Source organism: Peromyscus leucopus, chromosome 10 (genome assembly GCF_004664715.2).
Source record: "Peromyscus leucopus breed LL Stock chromosome 10, UCI_PerLeu_2.1, whole genome shotgun sequence".
Classification (NCBI taxonomy): domain Eukaryota; kingdom Metazoa; phylum Chordata; class Mammalia; order Rodentia; family Cricetidae; genus Peromyscus; species Peromyscus leucopus.
In genome coordinates, this window is record NC_051071.1 from 39,632,902 (window position 1) to 39,659,010 (window position 26,109).

The 26,109-nt window shown below is 40.3% G+C and overlaps 1 protein-coding gene across 5 annotated transcripts in view; it reads right to left on the bottom strand.

The window, feature by feature from the left end:
• Ppargc1a (PPARG coactivator 1 alpha) overlaps nucleotides 1–26,109 on the bottom strand; it is a 644,210-nt gene that overhangs the window by 82,094 nt on the left and 536,007 nt on the right. For 2 of the 5 annotated variants that reach the window (XM_028865931.2, XM_028865929.2), the window contains one exon: nucleotides 9,877–10,056. In XM_028865931.2, the coding sequence (XP_028721764.1) occupies nucleotides 9,877–10,056 (180 nt within the window). Of the gene's footprint in view, nucleotides 1–9,876; nucleotides 10,057–14,061; nucleotides 14,143–15,027; nucleotides 15,298–26,109 lie in introns of those variants that run through there. The other 3 variants (XM_028865928.2, XM_028865932.2, XM_028865934.2) reach the window with 3 other exon arrangements.

A 26,109-nucleotide genomic window follows, 5' to 3' on the forward strand; every position in this document is an offset into this window, starting at 1 on the left:
AACATAATCACACACATTCATTTCTCAGGGACCTTGGCGGCTCTTATCTTCTGGCTTTTATGATCCCTCATGCACAGCCAGGAATAGCCATTTGCAGCCTGTTTGTAAAGCCATCTTAGTCCGAGGCTCGCCTTCTCCTCTTTTATCACACGGTGATATTCGGCAGCTAAGTCCCAGGCACCACTGCAAAATGTGCTCTGAGCTCCATTTTAGAATAATGTAAGTATTCTCTGGGAGCGTGGAACATATCAGACATGGAACAGAGGGCAATTATCATTTCAATGAACCACTTTTTAATAGAAGATGTTTTGTGTGCTTTGCTTAGATTTATTGATACGCTGCCCACTGTATATTGTAGCCTGTAGCTATTTAGTTCTTGCTCATCAGCATCTCAAGCAGACATCTCCACCATTCACACAAGGGTGGTTTTTCTAAAGCCTCTGCTCGGCTTGATTTTACTACTATATCACCTAGAACATTAAACACCAGACTCTAGTTGTGTGTGTTAAATTACAATTGTTTCTTATTAAGTGTTCCAGGCTACCCATTTTTATTAACAGTTACTTTATTAAATCCTTAATAACACAGATAGAATAGTTAGTTAATTTGTGTGTTGAGCCATGGATGTTAATTTGTAAACACAATAACATACTGCAATCATTTGCATAATAGCATTTTAATCTTTTTAGTAAAAGCTGTAATTCCCTACAAAGAACACTGCAGTAGAAACTAAGCGACTATTGGTAATAATACAAAAGGCCTTAAAATTCTGATCCTATTATGGTGTTGGAACATACCCAAACTGCTTGCATAATCTCTGAAATGTTACTGTTCTCTGATTTAGGTGTCTGTGTCAAGAATAAAAATGAAGTGTAACTGGTACTGTAGACTGTTTCCTACATGTAATTTAGTATTCACTGAGCACCAGCACTTTGCAAATAGCTCTAAGGCTTTCCCGCAAAGTTCAGAGCTCCAGTTATACACACTGAGCAAGGAACCCCACAGAACTCACTCTCAAGGCTGAGCAGAGGAGGGAAAAATATGCATATTTGGCATCAGGAAGGTCATGGGTTACCAAAGATTTGGTCACTGGGTGGTCTCTCCCATCCCTGCCGACCCACTGACTGCCACAGCTGCCTGTGAGCAGGAGTTGAGAAGGAACAGGAAAATGCAGAAGATGCTTATAGAAGGTATTTCCTGGGGGAAATTCTCCAGAGGCTTGGCTTGCAGAAGCGATAACCTCAATCACAAGACTAAAGGGAGAGGTAAAAAGAAAGTTGTGTATAAAAGTCAGGCCAAGATATCCCCCAGATCTGGTAATTCATTAATCCATCTGGTTGTGAACCTTGAATGAATAATTTGCAGTAGTAATGGAGAAGGGCAGGTGTACACCATGTTAGCTTTAGGACCTGAAACTGTGATTATTCTAACCTTTTGGGAAAGAGAAGGCATAGAAGTATCACCTATTCTCATTTCAGGACAAATAGCTTTATGGATAAGAAGTTACTTTTGCTCTGAAAAAAAAATGTGCCCTTGTCAAGAGTAAGCCCTGTATGTCTCATTGTGGCTTTCTCTCGGCTTCCCCTTGCACTCATCCTGGCTACTTAGTTACAAGTTAGCCTCTTTGACAGCAAAATGATTTCTGTTTTCCCTTCCATCTGAACCTCAGAGGGCACAATCTTAAAAGGAGGCTTGAGAGGTTAAGGAAGAAAATAAAACTGAGCCTTCCAGAATTGTTTCATATCACAGGCAATTCAGTTTATTAAACCCACAATAAAAGTTTTCATTGCTAAAAGAATAGGTGCATAATTATACAGACAAATTAACCTTGTTAAAAATGTGAAGTCTGGGACAAGGGACTGTGCAGGAGCAGTTTGTTTCTTGCTTTAACAGTGTGATAATGTTCATCTCTGTAACTGCATTGTGCTTTCCTCCCATGCTGAGGTGAGCCATCTGCTGGGCTTCACCCCTATGACAGCGCACATAGCTAGATGTCCACGAACAAATATAGACAGCATATGGATCAGGGTACCACACAGCACCCAGGTGCTGAACACAGGGACTGTTTGCCCAGTGCAGAACCCAGAATAGTGTTTGCTTTAACCTAGATGGATAGCTTTGAAGTAACCCAGAGAGTTAGCTGGTCACTCCTTTCCTGATTCAACTTCAGGGTGTTGTGAATCTGGGTCTCCACTTCCTCCCTCCCTCCCTCTCTCCCTCCCCCCCTCTCTCTCTCTTCCTTTCCTTCTAATCCCTAAACATATCCAAGCAAAAGAATGTTTATTTTTAAATAACCTGAGACTCCGGGAAACCAGAAAGCACCAAGACAAACAAATGGCTCACGTACTTCCTAGAGCACATAGAGTGTCTGACATGAAATGTCTTTTAACCCCCTTACCAAACCACAAAACAACCATAAAATAACTACTACTATCTAAAGTTAAGGGTGGGGATTGGGCTCAAGTGGGTAGAGTGCATGTCTTGAATGCAGGAGACCCTACATTCCATCTCAAACGCTGCCAAAGAAAATGAGTAAGTGCTAAAAAAAAAAATCGGTGTGCTTAATTAAACATATAGATTCTTACTTCCCAGACTACAAAGGCAAGGAACTAGATCAGCTTTCATGATGAAGAGCAGCCCGCCTCATCCCTGGTAACTACCATTTTCATTAACAAGATCCATGACCGAGGAAGTATGTGCTAGTGACCCCTGGCCATGCAACCTGCATCCTGTGACTTGCTATTTATTAGCAAGGGTGGATGCCAAAAGACACAGCCCTGTGGGGCAGAACTCCTAAGCCATATTTTTCCAATGGTCAGCATAATGGCAGGGAGAAAATAGGGTGATAAACCAGATGTTCCCAAGATAAGCCAGATGTTATCAAGCCAAGAAGTCTAAAATTGTGTTTACCTAAGGTGCATAAATGAACACACACACACACACACACACACACACACACACACACACACATACACAAGCATGCACACACAGACCCAAGCCCAGTTGGTCTCTCTGCATGAGAAGCTGATAATAGTCGTTGAAAATGCAACAGCAACAGCACACAGCCTGGATCAGATTGTTGGTTTCTGATTTGTGAGCCTCCAAGATGAACATCTAACTGATTTATGCTCAGAATTTGGAATTTTGTGGTAGACTACAAATGCAAAGATAAGTACAACATAAATTTTTAAAATACTCCATAAGTCTCCGTGAGCTTCAACATTCTTCAGTGTTCTTATGTTACAGCCAATTATCTCCCCACTTAAATGGCTATTATTTTCTTACTTGAAGTCTATGCTCTCTGAAAGTGTCATTACCAAGTGTGGCAAAAAATCTGGTGGTGGGCCATAAATTTAATTTAAATGGCAAGCATTTATTGATTGCAAATTGGGAATCCTAGAAATCTTTAAAAAGTGATTATTGTAAATGAATTCACTCTTTCCACACAACAAAGGATAATTTATTCTCTTGATGGTAGAATGAATGTAAAAATTTTTTCTTACATACTTTGTTTTGTTAAAATTCCAAGAAGTTTACCATTCATAGAAGAGTCTTCCTGGCCACTGCCACAGTTAGAGGTAGGAATTCATTACCATGGGAAGCTACAAAATGTCCTCCAAGAAGACAAGAGAGTAAAACCGACATCATGTAAATTTGTGGGTTTGGGTAAATATGGTCTGCTTGAGGCCACAGGGAGAAGGAACACTCTTTATAAAATGATTTACAAGTTGAAGGAAGTACTTTAGTTTGCAACAGTGAGCAATCACGTGATCAGGAGTGGTATCCATGAAGACCTGATTCCCTTTGGAATGTGTTCAAGTCAACATTACTTGTCACCTCCCTCTATATATAACTCATATTATCAGGGCTGATGGAATTTTTCTTCAAGGTTCTTTGAACCTTTGTCTGGATGCCATCCCTCTAACCTCCTCCTTCCTTCCCATGCCCTAGGATAGCACCCAGGCTGCCTGGCTTCCGCTTACTTTCTTTTTGCCTCTACCTCTTAGATCTACCAGCCTGATTCTCATAGATACCCACCTCCATCACACTGGCCTCCTGTGGGACATTAGTTTCTATCATGCAAACTTGTGAATACTTCTCAATGCAAAGTGAGCCCCCATAACAGTGTGGCTGTTCTAGATCTAAACTTACACCGTGTCTTCCCATGAGACTGTATTCCATTTTGAGTGTACCAAATTCTTCACCTCCAGCCCTATTCCCTGAAAACCTTTCTTTCATTCTCTCAGGAGCCTTGATGAATCTACCCTGCTGTTTTCTTCCTTAGCTAGAAATACACACACACACACACACACACACACACACACACACACACACACGTACACACACACACACGTACACACGTACACACACGTACACACACGCACACACGCGCGCGTGTGCACACACACACACACACACACACACACATAAACATTGTAAGTGTTACAGATGTGAGGAAAAAGGTATCCTGGTGGTTGGGATCCAAAGACTACCACAAAGTCATACCACACAACAAACCTTGAACAAGAGATTTATTGGGAAGAACACAGGAGGGTGGTTGACTCTAATCCAGTGAGAAGTAGCAAAGAACTGAGTGGGAGACAAGCTTATACAAGGTTGCTTAGGGGCAGAGTTTTCTAGGATTGAGATTGGTAGGTTTTCAAGTCCTGAGCTTGGGACAAGCTCCAGGATTGGTGGGATTTCAATCTCATGAATTGGAGGGTTTTCAAGTCCTGAGTTTAGGGTGAGTTTAGGGATTGGTGGGAATTCAAGTCCTGGAATTGAGCTCAGGCTTTTCCCCCACATACACAATCATGCAGTGTTTGCTAGTTGCTTATATGTGTGTGTATATGTGTATATATACATATGTATACATATATATTCATTTATGCATTGCCTATATGTGCTAGCCAATCCTATTATGCACACATATGTATATACATGGTCATACAGTCCTGCATTATTGTTCATGTGTTAATATATAAAAGTATAGATACACTTGTACACATATATACACCTATAGCCTTGTATTGTTGGCTAATTGTTTTATATTTTCACATTTGGCCACCCAAACTAGATTTAAATTTCCTTACAAAGTAGAGTGAGTTTTCCTTTTTAGCTCTGTAGGTACTGACTTTCTCCTCACCTTTAAGCTGGGAAACCTTCAGTGAAGATAACTAGCAGATCCTTTTCTAATGCTAAGAGTCTGCTGAATTTGTCAACATTGGCTATTTTAGCTTTTTTAGTATGTACATAATATATTATCATTATTAAAAAATGTTAGACTATAAATAGAAAACCACAAGAAAAAATATTAAAGACACTTATACTCCAATCAGGATGATCAAGTACTTTGAGAGCTCCATCACACTTATTTCGTAGCGCACAGGAGAACACCTTCCACACAGACATCAAGGAGCCACCACTCACACTTGGGCTACACTAGTTCAGAACCTCAAACCTCACCGTAAGTTGCCGTCATTTCCAAACCTGAGTGCTGGCTACAGCTATTGAGTGTTCTTTCATTAGCACAGGCTGTCCTCTGAGTACATTGTAAGCAATGACCTCCAGAGACTGCATTCCACATACCAGTGTTCTAAGAAACGCCAAGTAGCTGCATTCAGAAGTACCAGATGAATGAATGAAAGATGTCCATTCACTCGTATCATGGAGGCATTAAGTCGGGTGTTAAAATAAAGCACAGACAAGGTGGCTCACAGTGACCCAGAAAGGCCTGGGTGCTAATTAAATAAAACCCATACCACCCATCTTTATACAATGCTCTGCCATAAAAGCACTCCTTTATTCTCCACCAAACAATGTACAAAGGCAACCAGGGAAGGAAGTCATGTTGCAATATTCTAAAACATAAATCTTGTTACCAGTTTGCTCAGAGACAGCATCCTGTTTTCCTTACACACGGATCAGGCACTGGAGGCTGTCCTTATAGGCTCTATGCCCTGTTCCTCAAAGTGGCTTCTGAATTATACCTGGTCTCCAGGATTTACACATCCAAGTGCAGGTGTTGCAAGCACAAGTTAATTTGTGTCCAGTGAATGATTCAACCAACTGTATGTCAGCTCAGCTTTTGTCACACTTAGAATTTATTCTTTCATAAATTGTGAGTTGAACTGCATTATGTTGTGTGTATAAATATGTACGTTTGCACAGGGTATTTGTGTATATATGTATATACATGTATGTGTGTGTGTGTGTGTGTGTGTGTGTGTGTGTGTGTGTGTAAGTGTGTGTAAGTGTGCAGGTGCTCATGCACACTCTTATGGAGGCTAGACGTTGATATCAGGTGTTATCCCAATCAATCTCCACCTTAGTTTTGGCATAAAATCTCCCAGCAAACCTGGAGCTGACCAGTTGCCTGGCCTGACTGGCCAGCAGGCTCCTGGGATCTTCTTGTCTCTGCCTCCCAAGCACTGTTACAGGCATGTACTACCATGCTTGCCTTCTGCCATGGGTGTTGAGAATCAAAATTCAGGTTCTCATGCTTGGACAGCAAGCATTTTATCCATGGGGCCCTTCAACTCCATTCTTTCTTTGTCATTCCTTATTTGATGTTTGTGACATTGAGTGACAACTAAACTTAAGATTTACATGTATGCTAGAGGCCAGAAGGAAGTGGATACCACACACTCCCAACACTCAACATCACATGATGGTTCTGCTGTATGATCATGTCAGCCTAAATCTCACTCTCTGCTTTGATTACAATTGAGAACCCCATGGCTAGATTCCAGCTATGACATCAATATGCAACTTGAGTCAGGGAAAAATGGTTAACTCCTTGATAGTTTATTTTATCCTGTGAGGCAGAGGTACGTAATAATGCTTACAACTGACAGATCAGCTCAGGCAGAGCCATGCCTGTTTGTCTCGTTCAAGGCCAAGGCCTTCTCAAATGTGATGAGGCAGGGCTTTGAGGATCAGCAGAAGGGGAGTACAGGAGGAAAGTCCATGGGAGTGGGTGGCCCTGGGAAACAGCTCTTGTGAAAAACTACTTTGGCAGAGGGCACCCAAGGCCACAGTCAGGCAAAGAGAACTCTGTCCCCGAATATGGAGCAACTCAATTTTAGAATTTCACTAATGCTCACTTTTGTTTCCCATCATGGGAGAGATGTGTGTCAGTTTAACACTAGAGGGCAAAGAGTGAGGGAGTCAGCACACTGTGGTGACAGGGCTCATGACGCTGTTGCTGGCGGTGACACAGTTGCCACATATGACCTTACCCTTTGCCCAGTCAAAGAAGAAGGGATCCTGTGACATCAGAGAGGACTGCTGTGAGCCTTTGTCAAAACAGCCGTCCTTATCCTCTGTCACTAGGAGAATACCTAACACGTGAGTCTTGAAGTCCAGGTGTCTCTATAATTTCATCTGGAGTCTCATTCTTTATAGATTCAACACTGTACTACAGTTCACCTCAGCAATCTGACCAAATCATTTTTGCATTTCATAAGGAGAACCTCAGTGATTAAAATAATAATAATAACAACAACAACAACAATAATAATAATAATAATAATACCAGGACTTCTCAAGCTTAGCACCAGTCATTTATAATCAAACAGCTCTTTTTTACAATGAGATACTCTGCACATTATAGGGTATTTAGTGTCATTCCTAGTCTCTCCCTTCTAAATAGCAGAGGTATCACCTTGTCATCTACTCCTAGCAATCAAACATACCTCCAGACACTGTCAAATATCCCTTGAGGGTACAAAATTGCCTTTGGTTTAGAATCATTGGCTTAAAATGACCTAATGAGAGATTAAATTAAATGAACCATGTGTTTTAGAGCATTGCAAACAATTCTATCAGTGGAGGAAGTTATATAGGGAAACAAAAAGAGTGTTGCAGCATAGATTAAGCATCTATATATAGATAACCGACTGGCTGCTAAGTCAAAACTCCTGAAGCTATAAATGAGAAGTACCCCCACAGATTCTACAAGATAAAATATGGAGACATAAGGTCATGGGGAAAGTTCTGAAATCAGCCTTCCTGGGAGGTAATGATTACCACATTACCTACCCCCACCTTTCAGCTATCCCAGAACCATCATCTACAAAATGTGTGGCATTCACCCAATATGGAACAGCCATAGTTGATCTTGAGATAAGAGGTCTATAGAGATGGACATGTTTGAAAAGAACTGTTTATTTAATGCTGCATGACTTAGAATGGGCCTGTAACCTGACAAGTGTACTGGATGAGGAATGTTCATTTTACCGGTTCTATCCAGCCACGTCCTTATGTGAACTTTCTAAGACCCAGCTGAGAAGCCTGGGAAAGTATAACCAACCACAAACTCTTGATGTTTCCTCCACTTTGCTCACTCCCTAGTCCTTAGTCCCCCACCTGAAATAGTCTCTTAAGATCCAGGTAATGTTCCAGGCATGTTACAGAATCTTAGCTCTCCACAGAACTGACAAGCACCTCAATTCACCAGCCACCCAGTGCCTCCACACAGGCCAACACAAAAGGGAGACATTCTGTTCTATTTTTAAGTATATTGAGCAAAGAAGCAGCTTGATACATCTTTGTAAACGATGGCTGTCACCCAAGAATCACTGTCTCCCTATTTTTATCAATGATATAGACTTTGAAATCAGATAAATTTAGAAATTCAATGTTAGGTCTTTATTTGTCAACTGTGTGATTTTGGTGAAATCGCTTAACTTTCTTTGGACCTTGGTGCCTGCATGTGTAAAATGAGAATGTATACATATATACACATATATATGGAATAATATGTGAAAGCAAAAGGTTGTTTTGAAGGATGTGTGTGTGATGGTATACAGAAGGCAAAAGTGATCCAAAATGGTAGCCATCATTGTTACTAAATATTGCTTATCAACAATTATCATTTTTATCATGAATTTATTCAACAATCATTTATTTATTCAGTACCACCTATGCACTGGGTTGTATAAAATTTGAATAACTATAAAAATGTGCTCTCTTAAAGAACAGAGATTTTAATTGTATAAGTGGGAAGACAGTAATGTAGTGACCAGTGGCTAACAGAAGTTTTGTGTACAGCCTGGCACAGAGGGGCTTGGAAGCTGTGGTACTGATGCTGATTTTGAGGCTGAAAATTAGTTGATTTGGCAATTTGCACCCAATTCACTTGTCACAGTACTTACTGAATGCTTATCACTATAAGAAATGATTTATTTTCAGGTAAATGAGTCCCGATCTTGTGAGAGTGAACCTCGTTTCTCTGAGTAACACTTTAATAGGAGTAGATTAACATTCTTTATTATAGGGTAGGCTCATAATAGGCGTCTAGAGTCTGGGAGGTAATTCTCACTACTGTAAATGAATTTTGACTAATTTATAAGTACATACTAGATTTTTTTTTGAGTTTAGAAATTTTCCATCATGCGAGAAAATTAGGGGTATGAAGCAATAATATAATAGCAATAATCAAAACTGTTCACATACAAGGTAAAACAAACGGCAATAGACATTAACCCCTTAGTGAAAAAGAAATGCCTTATTCTGTGTTAATTCATTTCAGGCACCATTTGCTGTGAGGTCCCTTTCTGTGGGAACAAAGGGGAGTCAACAGCTTGACACTTTTTTTTTCTTCCTTGTCCCCAAAGCTTTCACAACCCCTTGTATTTCAACACAGTTTAACACACTCTGCTGTCAGGCCTTAGCGCCTTCATTCCAAAAAGCACCATTTTTCCATAACGTAACAAGCATGGTGTTTCCACAACATAGAAATTCTCTAGCTGCGATGACGAATTGCCTACTGGCAACCATGTAAGAGCACATATGTGTCCAGGCATGGCACCGCGTCGGTTTGGCCCACATCAAGGTCAACGAGAAGTTAAATTCTCCAGAGGAGATGCTTACCTCAAATATGTTTGCAGGCTCATTGTTGTACTGGTTGGATATGATTTCTGATTGGTCACTGCACCACTTCAGTCCACCCAGAAAGCTGTCTGTGTCCAAGTCATTCACATCAAGTTCAGAAAGGTCAAGTTCGGGAAGATCTGGGCAAAGAGGCTGGTCCTCACCAACCAGAGCAGCACACTGCAGGAGGCAGCAAAAGAAAAAACAATGGTTATTAACAGCAGGAATTCACTAAACAGCAATAGCATGTGATAGGAATTAAGTCTGGTTAATTCAACGACAGCACCAAAGCTGGCTCTGGGCTCTAATCGCCAGGGGAAACACCTTCCATTCTTTATTTGCTTAGCTCCCCGGGAGTATTTTGTCTAATTTCCCCCATCCAAATTCTAAACCCAGATCCAAACTAAGTACTATGTTTCCATGAAGGCCTCCTTGAGTCTTCCAGTTAAAAACCAACAGAATTAGCTCCTACCTCCAGGATAGTTATACTTGGTGAGTTTCAAACCCTCTTATAGTTAACTACGCACATGGTTTTATTCTGTCCTTATCATAGGACTGGTTTGAGAGAAGTATACAAGTGGATTCGTACCTTGGAATCACCATCAGATATAATGGATATCCCTATGAACAAGTGTTCACTGAGATAACAGAACTCAAAAATTACACTGGGAAAACTTCTTCTGTGCCCACTCCCTTTAAGTATTATAATCTATATCATTCATTTAGCAACTAATGATGCAAGTCCTCTGACTCATCATGGCTCTCTTGAATTGTTATTTAAATCATTTACTCTCACTTGACTTTTTATGAGTTCTCTGACTTCATCCTTAACAGGTCAAATGGAAGTTCCTTGAGTTAAAGAACAAAATTTATATTATTTTTCGATGTGACCTTTATAGCTTTCACTGGGAATACGTTGCAAGGTGTGTGTGTGTGTGTGTGTGTGTGTGTGTGTGTGTGTGTGTGTATGGGTGGGGGGGGGGGGTGTTGGGATCTCCTGTCACCTAAAAGGGAAAAACCAAAGTACTGTACCATGATTATTATATTTTGTGTTTTATTGAGGTATGTCAAAACTACAGTTGTTGTGAAGTTAAAAATGATCATATTTGTATGGAGATAAGACATGGTTTCAATATATTGAAAGGTTTAAATACTTATCAGGAGGGCTATTTTATGTCACTTTTTTTAACCTCTTTCTGGGGCTCAGAAAGTCTTCCCATGTCCCCGACCAATTGCCTTCTGAGGAAATCAGAACCCCTTACCAATGAGATGGTCTCCTACATTCAACTGGCTAATTTGTTATTGAGCCAAGTCTGGGTGCTCTAAGGAGCCACAAAAAACACTTACTATGGGGGTCCCATATACAGCAGAGTCACCACAAGTTCATCCTTTCACTAGCCATCTGCCTGAATTTAAGCATTCGCGTGCAGAGAGAAACAAGGTCCTCCTGCCTTTCCTTTCCAAGGTGGCAGAGAGCTATTTAGTGGTTCCCATCCAGGCAGGAGTGGGACAAGAGGCTGACAAACTTCCTTGACATTTACATTTTGAAAACCGTAAGTTTTGTGCAGACTGGATTTCTGGAGCACCCCTGTCATCGCTGGCAGGCTGTATCAGCACACAGGTCATATGCAGCAGTGTGATCTGGAGCCACACGCTCAGGAGTAAGTAGTGGGTAATGGAATCAGCAGGTAAGGAGAGGGGGAACAGTCTGCATACCATTGCAGTTATGCAGAAGACCACCAGGCCCCAGGAGAGCCCCAAAGGCAGGCACATGACCATGCCGAGAAAAAGCTCCCCACACCCAACAAAAAAAAAAAAAAAAAAAAAGTCTTCTTTCTCATCTTGCTGGATTTGTCTTTGTATTATCTGAATCAGCCCAAAGCTACAGGTCAGAAAACCTGGCTAGGTTTGTAAGTGGAAGCCGGGCTAAAAAGAGTAGATTGCATCCAGTACATCCAGTACAGTATTAGTGTTTTGTTATGGATGTAACACTTCCAAGGCTCCATTTTTATCCACACTGCTTATCCTCAGAGCACAACCCCTTTTCCTTAACTCTTCCTCAACCCCATCAGTGCAGAGACAAGGGGAAAACTTTGTCAACAGTGCAGAAAACCACACAGGACCAAAGAGAGCATCTGAATGAAGACTGAAGCAGAGGACAGCCTGGTCTACCTATGGCTGCTACTCCAGTCCTGGAGCACAGAAGGCATGTTTTGGAATGGTAAACTGTCACACTGATTTGCTGGGAGACAGCTTCTTGTCATCTCTCTTTAAATACTCTCTCTAAGCAAAACTACTTTAAAGACCCTCTAACTTCCAAGAATATATATATATATATATATATATATGAATATATATATATATATATATGAATATAGCTTATGACTATTATTGAACGGATAAGATCAATTTGTTGTTTTAGTCTCCTCTCTCTTTCTTTGGCTTTCCCCTCTCTCCCTCTCTCTCCCCTTCCCTCTACTTCTCTCTCTCACTGTTCATGTTTATTCTTTATGGCTCAAAATAGTGTCTGTGCTTTGCCAATGTTGACATCCTGATCAAATCAATGCTTCTGAATGTGGCATTATCCCACTGATCTAAAAGACATCCATAGAAGCAACTGTTCCTGTTATCAATTCATAGCTGGCCTCAGACAATGCCAGACTTAGCAGCCTGAGACCAGGATCTGTCCCTGTTTGACATGCTGGTATGGATGGCTCCCCTATACATCCGTAACAGGTGTGCCTTGCGAAATTACACAGATATTCTGCTGCCACTTTGCCACTGTGACAGCAATTTCACAACTGTGGCCTTAGTTTTACAATAAGATTTAAGAGACTAAGCAGTCGCTAAACACAAAAGGCTAATTATTGTACGTTATTTCACCCCAACAGACTTTTCCCTTAGTTAAGGAGCCGACAATAAATTAGCTTAACTGCATGGATGATAATGATTCATTATAATTAAGTATAATTCTCCATTAACCTTTCAGAGGTTTTGGTGCCATTGGTGGTAAATTTTAAAGAGAGCGAGAAGAGAGAGAGTGGACTCCGTAGCATTAATTATATTAATAAAAACGGAATCTTAACTTCTGGTAAAAACATTAGTTGAGGTGGGAGGAGGTATGGAGAGAGAGGCAGTAAAGAATGATAGTCTTGGTGAAGTGTGTCATGTGAACTGTCTCTATCAATCTTAGTAACCTTATTGTACATCACCTCCATTAAGCTGTGAAACACCGGGGACTCTGGGTAGCTCTGGTGATTTGGGCTTTTATTAACCAATGCACTGTCCTGTCATTATGTGTGAAAGGGCATAATAGGTTTTAAGATGACAGCAAACATTAATGATTCAAAAAATGAAAGCTGCCCACGCTACCTGCTGCTTGTAATATTTCGACAAGCAGGGGTGATTCCCAGAGCCACGGCTCCGAAGGCATAGGTTTCTAGCAGCTGGCTGTCTGCTGAGCAGCAGTGACTAGCCAGTCACAGCTAACCCTGTCTGAGGCTGGACACAGAGCCCCAATCCCCTCCTCCTTAAGAAAAACAAACAAACAAACAAACAAACTTAAAGCGGTAGTTGTAAACGGCTGGGAAGCTTATTTGCAAACTGCAGGAATTCTGACCATGGAGGCAAATCTACCTCATTTCCTTTAGATCAGCTCTTTAATCTGTGAGCAGCATTAGGAACATACAAGCCGCAAAAATGAAAGTGGATGGAGGCGACCCACAGTGCCAGCCAGACAACCACCCACGGGATACTCTGGCTACTCCAACAATTAGGACTTTGAAGCCACTTAGAACTCAGATTCCCAACAGCCACAGGACACATGAATTATCCATATCTATTCCGCCTTACCAAGAAATCACAAGATAAGAATAATTATAAACCGCAAATACGATCTGCCAAAGCCAGGGGAAGGCAAATAGAGCCAATATCTGCAAACCCAGCAAAGAGTTAAGAATCCAGGACACGCCTGGCTAGATAGGAAAAATGCATTCGCAGGCGGCCTCGCCAAATCATTTTCACTTTAGATGTGTATCGCCACACCACACGGACATCTTATTTAATCAAATCACGTGTGGCACTTGACCCTCCCCCTTACCCTACGTGCCCCCGCCACCGGGAGGAAGCACCATTGTTAGTTAGCAGCTCCGATCCTCCGCGCAATTCAATTCGGGTCCATCTCACCAGAGTCCACAAAAGTTTCACTTGTTTTCCAACTTGCCCAAACTTTCTGTGAACATTCCATTGTACTGAATGCAAACACGCCGAGGTCCTCTGTCCCCAGCTAGACTCCGGAGATTACGAGGAAACTGCTTGTGTTTTTTCCTCCCCTGTATGAATTGTAGCCAGCAGAGACTGTGGAATTGATGTATTGCGGTCTATTTTTACACAAGCAGTGAGTAGCTCCACACACGGTCTGCATAAACTCCATTCTCTCCCAGCTTCAGGCAGCTCTCCGTGGTACAGAGAGATTTAACCATTCGGTTTCTCGCCAGCGAAGGCTGGGATTTTTTTTTTTTTTTTCAAACTCGCTAGCCTACCCTTTCAGCCACACACAACTGTTTTAAAGGAAACAGCCCCGTCGTTTTTGTTTTTTGTTTTTTGTTTTTTTTCTTTTTTGTGGGAAAAGCAATCTACCTCAGCCCCAGCAGGATTATTTGGGATCTTGTAAGTTCTCTCTTTAATGAACAGAGAGAGGAGGACGGAAAATAAAAATCCCGACGACAGTCAAAACGGACTCTCTTTGAACACATCCATTATAATGTTTATCTTCATTTTCTTATAAATAGAAATGGCATTTTCCCAAGCAGGCCACTGAACACTGGAAAGACTTCAGCTCCTGATTCATATCAATATCTTAGAGCATAAATATTGCATACGAGTAGAAACAGAGCCAAAGGCACATGAAAAGAGTTTCTAACTGCCACAGACACTGATGACAGCAGCTAAGCTCTGATTTGCTCAAGGCATCTCCGAGCCACCTTAAAATAGCAAACTTATTGGAGTTAAGATAAGATTGAGATTCCCCTAGCAAAAGCTCCCGCCGCCGCGCTACTTTCTAAGTCCCCTCCTTCACCCCAGCCCATCCCCCTCCAGGAATCCTTGCATCTGAGGGAAGCTCCGGTCCTGCAATGCCCAGCCCCAGCTCACCTCTATGTCACTCCATACAGAGTCTTGGCTGCACATGTCCCAAGCCATCCAGCTCCTGAATGACGCCAGTCAAGCTTTTTCAACTCCAATCCACTCTGACACACAGCACACACTCATGCAGGCAACCAGCCCCTTACTGAGAGTGAACTGAAGGCACCTGTCTTACTACAGTCCCCAGTCACATGACAAAGCTATTAAAAAGTAGGCTGGGCTGTCACTCACCCAGCCTCCCTTCTCCTGTGCAGCTTGCTGCTCAAACTCCTGACGTCACTCCAAGGCAGCCCTCTGCCTCAGTGAAGTAACGCTTTGGGGAGGGGGGGGGCGATAGAAGAAAGAAAGGAAGGAAACCCTTGGCCTTAGGGAGGTTTCACGCATCGCACTGTGACTAAAGCCAGATTTGAATGCCACCAACTCTAAACCGGAGCCCTGGTCATATAATAACTAAAATCTTCTGCAACCTCTTTTTTTTTTTTTAATGTATTTTTCATCCAAAACAATCAAGTAGCAAAGGTCCCCTGTTACATGACAGAGTAACTACACTCTTGCCTAAAATGTGTTTTCTTTAAGGACTGGTTTCCAAGTGGACCCAGACTCAGCTTGGAACTAAAGCAGAAGCAGCGTCTCACATGATACATTTTTATGAGATTCCTTTTTCCCTGTTGGGGGAGTGTTTGAAAGCAGCAAATCGGCTTTTTTTTTTTTTTTTTTTCCTTCTTGTTTGGTCAACAAAAACGGCCCCATTTGTTTAGGTCTAAGCAAACTCCTCCACCCAAAATCAGCTGTCTCCCTGGCAGTAGGGAATGCAGACTCCAAAACTGTTACTGCAGTTTGCTGTGCTCCGTATAAGGAGAGCAAGCCACAAAACCCTACCCTCCTAGGTTATTCTTGAGATTCTTTCCATTGCTCTCCCAGGCTCCCAGAAAACAAATGTTAGTAAATACAGTCTGCTGCTGCCATGCCTAAGACAGCCTAGCTCCTCCACTGCCTTTTTTTTTTTTCTTTTCTTTTCTTACATGTAGCATTTTCTTCCTCTCTGCCTCAGGGTGCCTTTTTGAATAAACATTGGATTCCAAGCCTAGTGCCCTGGGTTGTGCAGTTTGCTTTTGAAATCAAGAATGTCCAGGGAAGGAAGGAAAAACACTGAAATGGTATCAGCAGAGAAACTCACTGCTGGAGCTTTGCTTACTAGTGTTTTTTGTCCGTACCATGAGACAATGAGGACTGATGTAGGTACAACTGTTTCTATTATGACATGACATACTGAATACATAACAAACTCCCTGGACACAGAGGAAAAGCTCTTCATAACACTAGACTGCTCGGACTTAACCCTTCCAGCAAATGCAAGAAATACACAGGGTATCTTTGAAAACGGATCCATTTTCATAATACTTCAAACCCCACAGACTTTCAAACATCAGCTCATTTCCTTTGCTTGTCAGTAATTTGGAAAGAAAAAAAAACTCCCCATGCATCTAACTATAATTTATAAAGTACCATTCATTTAAATTCCTATCCCACTGAGGTTAATTTAGTGTTTTCTTTATTGTCTGTCCCCTTAGAAGAAAAACATAGGTGACTACTCTCAGTTTTTATACTCAGCTGCTCAAACAGAAAGGAAGAAATACAAAACAAATAAAGGCCCACCAGCCTTCTGCTTACTTCAGACCCTGTGTAAGGGGTCTGTTTGCTCTGATGTTCACAGCAAGGTGCCAGATAGTGTGATGAAATAGAGTTTGTCATCAGTGAGTAGAACATGATGGCCAACAGCTTTGACATCTTATGTTAGGTGAATGCACCTGACTATCCTCTTCCAGGTAGCAGAAAAGTACTGTAGATTTTATTTTCAAATTCAAAAAAAAAAAGAGCCAGAAAAGACAAACTTGGGGAACACTTTCTACATGCAATTAGTAGCATTACTCTGTACTTCCACAAAGAAACATTAATTTTCTTCCCAATTAGATTTTTACTTAATGTAAAACTTTGGTAAACTATTAAAATTCAGGACAAAGGTCATTGGCTCTATCCTCCACACAGTCAACTGTGAAATAATATTAGCCACTTGGCTACAAGGAGTCAAGGGTTATTAATTATTATCAAGCCATCCTGATGGTAACCAACACCTTGGTTTCTATTCTTTCATTTCTTAGGCATGCACCATACTTTTGAAAAATCCCATTCACACCTTTTAGAGATGTTCTTTGCACTAGATCACTCTGCGTGCATTACTGCTTTGGTATTTTAACCTGCTCACACTGAATTGTGGCAGTTTTCTTGTTTCTTGTTTGGGCCACCTAATTCTACTTTGGAAAACTAATCAGATCAGCAGATCCGTGAAGCTCAAGGTATATTTAAAACAGCTGTTCTGTCCTCTACCTTCATAATGAGGCTATGTGAGGATAAGACATCCCATGGCTAATAAACAAAGACATACTGCACTCTTGCCCTTATGTTTCTACTGATATATAAGTCAACTTTAAACTAATTTGTAGAACAAGTCAGGATACTGTCTACAAGTTTCTCAGGCTTTAGAATCATCACTCCAACGAGAAGGATATTTTAGAAGTCTTATCATTTGGTTAATTAACTCTTCAGATTAAAAATCCTCTTCTGTCCAGCTTTTTTTTTTCTTTCCTCAAGAGAATTTAAATTGTTAGTTGCTCACCAACCTTGGGTTTTCCTGGCTCCCCAGGCAGTTTCTATATTTAATTCTCTCTCTGCCTTGACTGCTGCTGCTCTCTCTGTAGCCTGCATCTCGCTCCTTCCCCAACTTTGGCTTCAAGATTTCCAAATGTTTGCTTTCAATCAACAAACATCTATGGAAACCTTACCGTGTGTACAGGCACACATTGCAAGGGCTGCCAAAAATGGCACACAACACAAACACAGGGAAGCTTACAATTTGGGGGGAGGTCTAATCCTTAGGGAGGGAGAATAGTTTTCTATATGAAAGCAGTCTTGCCTTGTTCAAAGTCCTTTTCTATCCTTTAGAGCATGCCATGCTCAGCGACAAGGTCCTTATGCTGACCATCATGAGTCATATCCAAATCATACCACGTTTTGGCAAAACAATGGACAGAGGTATTTATTAACACTTGATGGCTGCCCATAGTGTTGTGTATCTACACAGAGTAGATCCCAGCACTATAGAATCCCTCCCTTCAGTAGTTCTGTTAACATTTGTTTTCCAAGATCCCACCATTGCTGAGGTAGGAAAACCTATCTTTTAAGTTGATAATATGTGTGTGTCAGTGGTGGTGGTGGGGAATTAAGGGAAATGGAGAAAGAGAATTCAATTTGATATGAAGTATATTTGATGATGTGTTTGTGTTTCCTTCCCCACTCCTATCCCAAAGTATAGGCTTTTTGTGTTTTTCATACTCTCTATTTTATATAACAGCCTATTGCTAAAAAGTAAAGACAATGATACAAACCAAAATATTCAAACTCAAACACGACAGACAATAACGAGACCATGAGTTTCAATGTCATTGTGGTATTGGGAACAGAGAAGGAATCTCAAAGTGAAGACTAACAGGATCATTTTCTTTGTCCACTTACTGATAAAGCTCAAAATAATGTATACAAGTGTAAATTGGATGCCAAATTCTTTAAAAAAGAAAGGTAGAGAGGGAAAATGATGGGCAGTCAAGTTCACATGAGTGAGACAGTGAAATCAGCATATCCTATAGGACATACTAATCAATGTAGTCCTCAGAATGCTCCCTCAAAAGAAGCTACGTGTCAACTTTACAGCTGAGAAAAAATACACAAGCCAGAAAGGGCAGGCAGATCTTAGATGGCCCTTCTCAGAAGAATTATAGTATCTATCCCCAAATCAAAGCACTTTCAAAGACCCGTGAGGCAACCCCTGGAAAGACACATGTACAAAAGGAAACCAACATTCCCAGGACTTCAACCTGCCTGAAGCATTCTTCCAGAATGAACAGGGGCCTTTCCAGAATCACTAACATTTGTAGAGTTAATCATTGCTAAAAGGCATTCAGTTGTTTGCTTTTAATTCCTAGAGGGCCCTTGATCCTGACACCCCCACACCGCTTTCTGAGCACATACTTTAGGACTCTAGTTTGAAGCTCAGACAATAATAAGGCTCCAGGGTTCCAAGCAGACTAGAATGTAACAGAGATCTCTCCTCTGTGAATGCTCTCAAACTCAATCTGATTTTATAGGAACTGTGATGGTGGCATCCAAGGGAGCAAAGATCCTTCAGTGAAACAAGTGGAGGAGGGTGGACAACTTTAAATGCCGGGTAACATTTGTGTTTTTCTTTTTTTAATAAACAAGATTTGGTCGACATGTTGAACAACACAGCGCTCATTCCCAATAAAACCTTCTGCAGAGCCCTGTGGAATGGAGCCAGCCTAAGTTTTAACTTAGACCTCAAAATGTGCTTTTGGCGTTTTTTATATAACAACCAAAAATAACATGAAAATTAATCTGAGCTGTAGTCAGTTGGACTAATCTAAACATAAAGCAAGAATTGTGCTTACTAGGAGCACAAATAATAATAAAGCATTGATTAAAATCTGATATTGTCTGATGTTTAAATTGGACATAGTTGTAAAACTACAGATATTTTTATTTATCTTAATTATTTCAAGTTCATTCATCTATAGTGTTCAGAATGATTACTCAGATAAGAAATGATTAACAAGGTTATTTGCCAGTATTATTTTCTGGAATCAAAAATAAGGCATATTGCATATTTTTAAATGTGGAATATATTAAAATTTAAAGTGCTATTGTGCCCCAAAGTATGATATTAAATTTAGTAAAAATAACATTTTATCCTACTATCCATATTTACTTAGGACTAGGGAAAATTAAGTATATAAGTTGTATAAAGGGAAAAAGAAACAAATAATCAAACTGTGTCCCTGGTAGTTAGTTCTGGGGTTGCAGCTTATGGTTGTCAGTTTAACCATTCTTGCCTTTGTGGGAGAGAACTGTACTTTACAAATAGCAAGAAAGAGGAGGAGGAGGAAGGGGAGGAATGAGTATTATTATTAATTTTTGGATCACATAAGACAACCCTGGAAAATTTGGTGGGTGTTTGTTTTTGTCCATATTTTTGTTCAGTACCATGATATTTGTGTTTTACCTTAGCATGCTAAAAAGTGTATCTCTAAAGTGTGGAGGCAAATAAATGGATTACCACCCTAACTAGCAATTATCTTAAAGGTCTAAGCCAAGTTTTGTGCGCCATATGAAATCATACTTGATATTAGCAACTCAGACATGGGAATTTTAAAGAAATTTCCTTAGCAAAGAATGACACAACTAGAACAGACCGTCACTTTTTACAACTACATCCAAAAACATAAATATCACATACACTTGATAGGGTTACAAATGGATACATTTTTTTCCCTAGAAGGTAAATAAGTAATGTGAGTCAAGAATATTCCAAATGGATAGCCCCATGGATCCAGAAATTTGAATTCTACAGTTACTCAAAGAAATAACAGAAGAGTGCATACAAAGATTTTCAGTGTGAAAATCAACTATGCTGTATCATTCATGTTGTTGAAAACTTGCACGCAATATAACTTTCCAACCTTGGGTAGACTAGTTAGAAAATTATAAAGCACTGTTCATGAGCATGGCATCAATGCTGCCATGAAAATCCTACAAAATACATTTAGTAGCATAATGGGAAATTGTTTTAAATAAATTGAGGTTTCTGATTAGGTTTGAAGTAATAGCAACCATGAAGATTCTAGCTAAAAATTTACACACACATGTAAACATGCTGGCAGGAAGAAAGAGTGGGAGACTAGTTCACAGTGCTGAGAACACTGTACACATGTATTAATTTTCTTTAGTGTGTGTCCATAACTTCCAAATTTTCTTAGATGAGCATGCATCACTTACATATTCAGAAGAGGACTAACCATTTTTTTTTCTTTTTAGAAATAGAAAGATGTTGAATTAGGCTCATGGCTTTCTAACAAACACGAGACAGAACAAGTAGAAATAGCCCGATATCCAGAGCCATGCTCAAAATACTCCTCATGTACTTAAGAGGACGCCATTGGTATAAAGTCTAGCATCCTCTCCCCTCAGGCTGGGAGGTGTGGCCCAACACTGAGAAGAATCACTGCTCAGTCTCATAGAGCCCTACCTTCTAAAGCCTGAGTTTCGGAGGCCAGAACTTTGCCTCAGACATCACTATCATCTTTGTTTTGTTTGCTTACTGAAAATTTTATCAAATTAGGCATATACTCTCTTAAAAAATATAATTATCCTTGGGAGGGTTACAATTTCAACCTCTTACATAAGGCATCTGTTTGTTATTCCTGGTTTTCCTTCCCTTTTGGCAAACAGGTCAGGAGCATAAATCAAGACAGGAGAAGAAAGAGTAGTGTCTTCAAGTATTATCTGACTTACAGAGTAAGAATATTTGTTAGGAAGAGAGTCTATTGACTAGAGGGTAGCCTTGGGGTCCAGTTAGAGAAGAGTTAGCCAACCCCTGCTCCCAAAGGGGCTTCTACTAAAGACATCTGGAATTGCCTTGATGGGGAAAACACAGTTTCCATTCCAAACCAGTGACTTGCAAAGTGACATTCCAAACAACCAGTCACCAAATGTGGAGCTGCCTACATAAAGGATCACATGATGCTGCTCACTATGAACATGGAACTTTCAGATACCACGTGGGACCAATCCACCTTCCTTTCCCTAGAGAAAAATCCACAGAAATGGAAATGTCACCATGTATCAATTAAACCTAACGTTCCTGTAGTTTCCCAGGCCTTTCCTGGAAGTTCCTCTTCATACATGTGCCTGGTGATGATTTTGACTATAGGGAATGTAAGAAGAGGGATAGCAAGGTGAAAACCAAGGCTGGAGTGGTTCAGGTGGTTCCTGGAGGCTCCAGTCTAGCTGATAACTAAGGTCACCCAAAGTGGAAGGAAAAGGATAAACAGAAAGAGCCTTATCCTCATTGGCTCTGTCACTAGGCCGCAATCTGACTACAGGGTACATCATTCACTGATGCTGGGCCTCAGTCTCTTTATCTTTCAAATGAAATGGATTCAATTACGTCTAAGATTGCTCCTTGCCAATTCTAAAATGTCGTGAACACCATGACAGATGCAAGCAAATCAGGAAGACTTTTGCACAAGGTGAACCCCACCAATTTAAGTCACAGACTTTGGGGTCAGTGGTAATATGCAAGTTCCATACCAGTGTGTGGAAGAGAGAGCACAACTTCATTACTTTCCTTCTTATGAGTATTTAATTACTGTTCTAGGAAAAGAACTCAGGAGAACTGATACCTATCACACTATAAACCACATGACATTAAGTCACATGCAAAACAGAGCCACTGTTTGAACAGTTAAGTCTAAAAACCACACAACTGGTATGGTAGTGGCTGTTTACTTACATCTGCATAGAGATAGACTGTAATGTATCAGTGTGTGATTTGGTTTTTAAAAGATAAGAAAGGAGTGTTGCTGAGAGAAGATTGAAGAAAGAAACTGAATCCTAAGGTTAAGATTTTGTAAAAAGGGAAGGGCTTTGTAGCAGTTAATCAGAATCTTAAGTAACACCCTTGTCTGTTACTATCATAGTCATGCTTCTTAAATAAAAATCTTGTTGCATTGAATAACAGAAACCTTCATATAAATTTTAGGGAAGAGGATCAGGTAAGATTGCTGTATATTGCAAAGGAAGGAAAGAAGGTCATATGCCTGTATCATAAGCATAACATTATTAGAATATGTATTAAATTGGGGCCATAGTGCAGCATGGATAGCTGATAGATCCTGAGGATTATAGCTTTCTTGTTCAACCATTTTCTTTGTATATTCAATCCTTTTTAGCAGTTGGTATGCTACTTACACTTCAGTTTCTTCTATCATCACCCACCTTAGAGGTTCCCTTCAGGCTGAATGAATAGCCATAAGCACTTTAAATTCTCTACCAAAATCTGAGATACAGAGTGATAGTGACAGCAGACAGGGAAGAGAGCACAGACGTGATAAACCTCAACCAGAACCATGCCTCAGTACAGCACCAAATTAGCTCCACACAATGGCATGACCTAGCATGACATCCTTAACTTCATATTTTCCAGCAACTACAGGAAAGGAACAGCAAAATAGCTAGCTAAGGGAGCTTGGGTTCAGGGTCTGTGAACAGTCCATGAAACAGGCTGGTGAGACTTTCCAAACTGAACAATCTGTAGTCTATGTCTTTTATATGTATTGGCCAGCTGTGCTGAACACAAGTAGTGAACCAGAATGGATTGCTTCTTCACCTCCTTTTACAGCAAAAGTCTCTACTCCCAAGATTGAACTTTCTATCCTCCATATTCATAGTTTTGCTTCCACTAAGAGCACCTAAAAATAGGCCCTCCCTAACTTTTCCTACAGCCTTACAAAGCACCGAGTAGAAAGCCCAACTCGGATCTCTGCTGTGGGTATTTTCAGCCTGCATGTCCTTTGTCTCCTCTATCCTATCACCTAGGGCCACAGCATATGTAAAAGCTTTGAGCAGAGTAGCTTGCTGGAATATGTCATGTGCTGAAGCCTCCTGAGAACCATATCTCAGCTGTGTTATTTTACTTTTAAGGCTAATAAATCCCCTAAAACCTTTTTAATAATGATTAATGATAAATAAATACATTCCTACTTTGAATATTATGATTATCAAGGCTCAACTACTTGAGAAAATGAAAATGAATGAACTTCTATATATCCAAAAGTACACAAACTCCATGAACATAATGTGAAGCAAAAGCAGACACACACATACAAAACTACAATACCCATGATTCCATTTCAGTAATCATCAAAATGGAGGACTCTAATCCATGCAGCTGACAGACAGGATTGGCTACACAAGGATACAAGTGGGGGAACTATGCATGGTCTCTTTTTTGCTATCAGTTCCAGTTACATGGATGTGATCCATCAGGGGAAATGAATTTGTCTCAACCCTTTTGATAAGGGTTGACTTTCATGAATGACAGTACAGTTCAGCAGAAGGATTAAATACATGGAGAAGAGCCAGTAATACTTCTATATCACCACGTTTAAACACTTACTTTTTTTTTTTTTTTTGGTTTTTCGAGACAGGGTTTCTCTGTGTAGCTTTGCGCCTTTCCTGGAGCTCACTTGGTAGCCCAGGCTGGCCTTGAACTCACAGAGATCCACCTGGCTCTGCCTCCCGAGTGCTGGGATTAAAGGCGTGCGCCACCAACGCCCGGCTAAACACTTACTTTCTGATAATTTAAAAAAAAATCCAAATTTTAACTTATCTTCTTAGGTTATTAAACCACTCAGAGAAATAAAAGTGAGATAGGAATCAAGAAACTGGAACCAAGAGCCTTATGTCTTGGGTTTGTTTGTTTGGTCTTGGAAAACCACTTAACTTTCTAGCTCTTTCTTTTGTTTAAGGATGGGATTAAATGTTACATGCATGTACTTCTTAAGTAACAAAAGAAGAATTTTTCCAAATCAAATATTTTAGTACATTTATCTTTGGTTCAAAATTCACTTTTGAACCAAAGGGTGACTTGGTTTGAAAATGTAATATGCTTCTCCAGAAAAATGGCCCTAAGAATAATGCTGTGGACATCTGTGAGTTCTCAAGTGAGCTATCAGAACCACCCATACAAATGACAATCAAGATATCTATTTGATATAGTCTGCACTAGTGTTAAATGAGGTATCTATTAGTCCTGTGACTGTGACTAGCACATGAAAGTATTCAATAATGATATCTGCTACTCACATACAAATACCTAAAAAATCAATCTAATATCAAGCAAAAGAGTTTGATTTGCCTAGTTTCCTCATCTAAATGAAAGGAAGGAAGGAAGGAAGGAAGGAAGGGAGGAAGGAAGGAAGGAAGGAAGGAAGGAAGGAAGGAAGGGAGGGAGGGAGGGAGGAGGGAGGGAGGGAGGGAGGGAGGGCGAAACGCATGAAGGTTCAGAAGACAATTCAAGCCAAGCTGTTGTTCACATCCTGTCTTAAACTGACTTTCTCTGAATGGCTCACTCACCACAACTCACAGGCATGCCCAATGCCTGTTGAGTTCTCTGCCCACCTAAAGAAAAGGAAAACAAAACAAAACAAAAACCAGACCTTGAATTTTTTTTTTCTTAACAAAAGATAAAAGTACTAAACTATTTTATTTGGAAACCTGACCTGGCTCTGGCTCCGAAGAGACCATTTTGTTTCCAACTAGTAAGCAGGCCACAAAAGTATCTGAGTCCAAGGTCTTTTGAGAAAGTCTCTAGTAAGAAACAAGTATAAGGTACATAAGAACTGACAGGAAACCATGAGTTTGCCAATGTGGGAGCCCCAAGAACACTGAAGCATGCTTTAAACGATGACATCTGAAACACACAGAGGGCAGGAAAGGAAGCAAAGACAGAGCAATAAAACAATGCAAGGTAAAGTTGCTTTTGCCCCAAGTAGCCTATCATCTAGACTGTCTCAGCATTCACAATGGCAGAAAATCTCTGATCAATCACACAATTACTTTCAAAATTGTTGAAATGCCATAAGGAGTGGGTTATTATATTTTGTTTTCCATGTCGTGAGTTTTAAGTTTTCAAAATTGAGATAGTCTATAAAATATGCCTATGATTTCCAACTCGGTATGAGAAAAGGAATGTGAAATACCTCATTAATAATTTATAGATTACATGTTGATAAAATATTTTGGATGTACTCTGTTAAATAAAAGATCTTATTAAAATTAAATTTATCTTTTTGAAAGGCAGCTACTAGAAACTTTTAAATTACATGTGTGATGTGTATAATATTCTTCTTCAACAGTGCAAACCCTTTATTTAGTCTTCAGGTTATATCAGAGATGAAAAATCAAATCAGTGAATTATGGGAACAGGGAATTGAAGAATTAAAAAGAACAGCTGAGCAGGGCCACAGCAGCACTGAACAACTCCAGGTGGCGCCACTAACATCACAGTCTAGGGAGAGTCGTCCCTAAACTGCTCAGTGCTTAAATGGGCCTGTATTAAATTCTACATAATCTATCCATCCACAAAATCATTAGGAATCCTTTCTACAATATCCCTGGGGC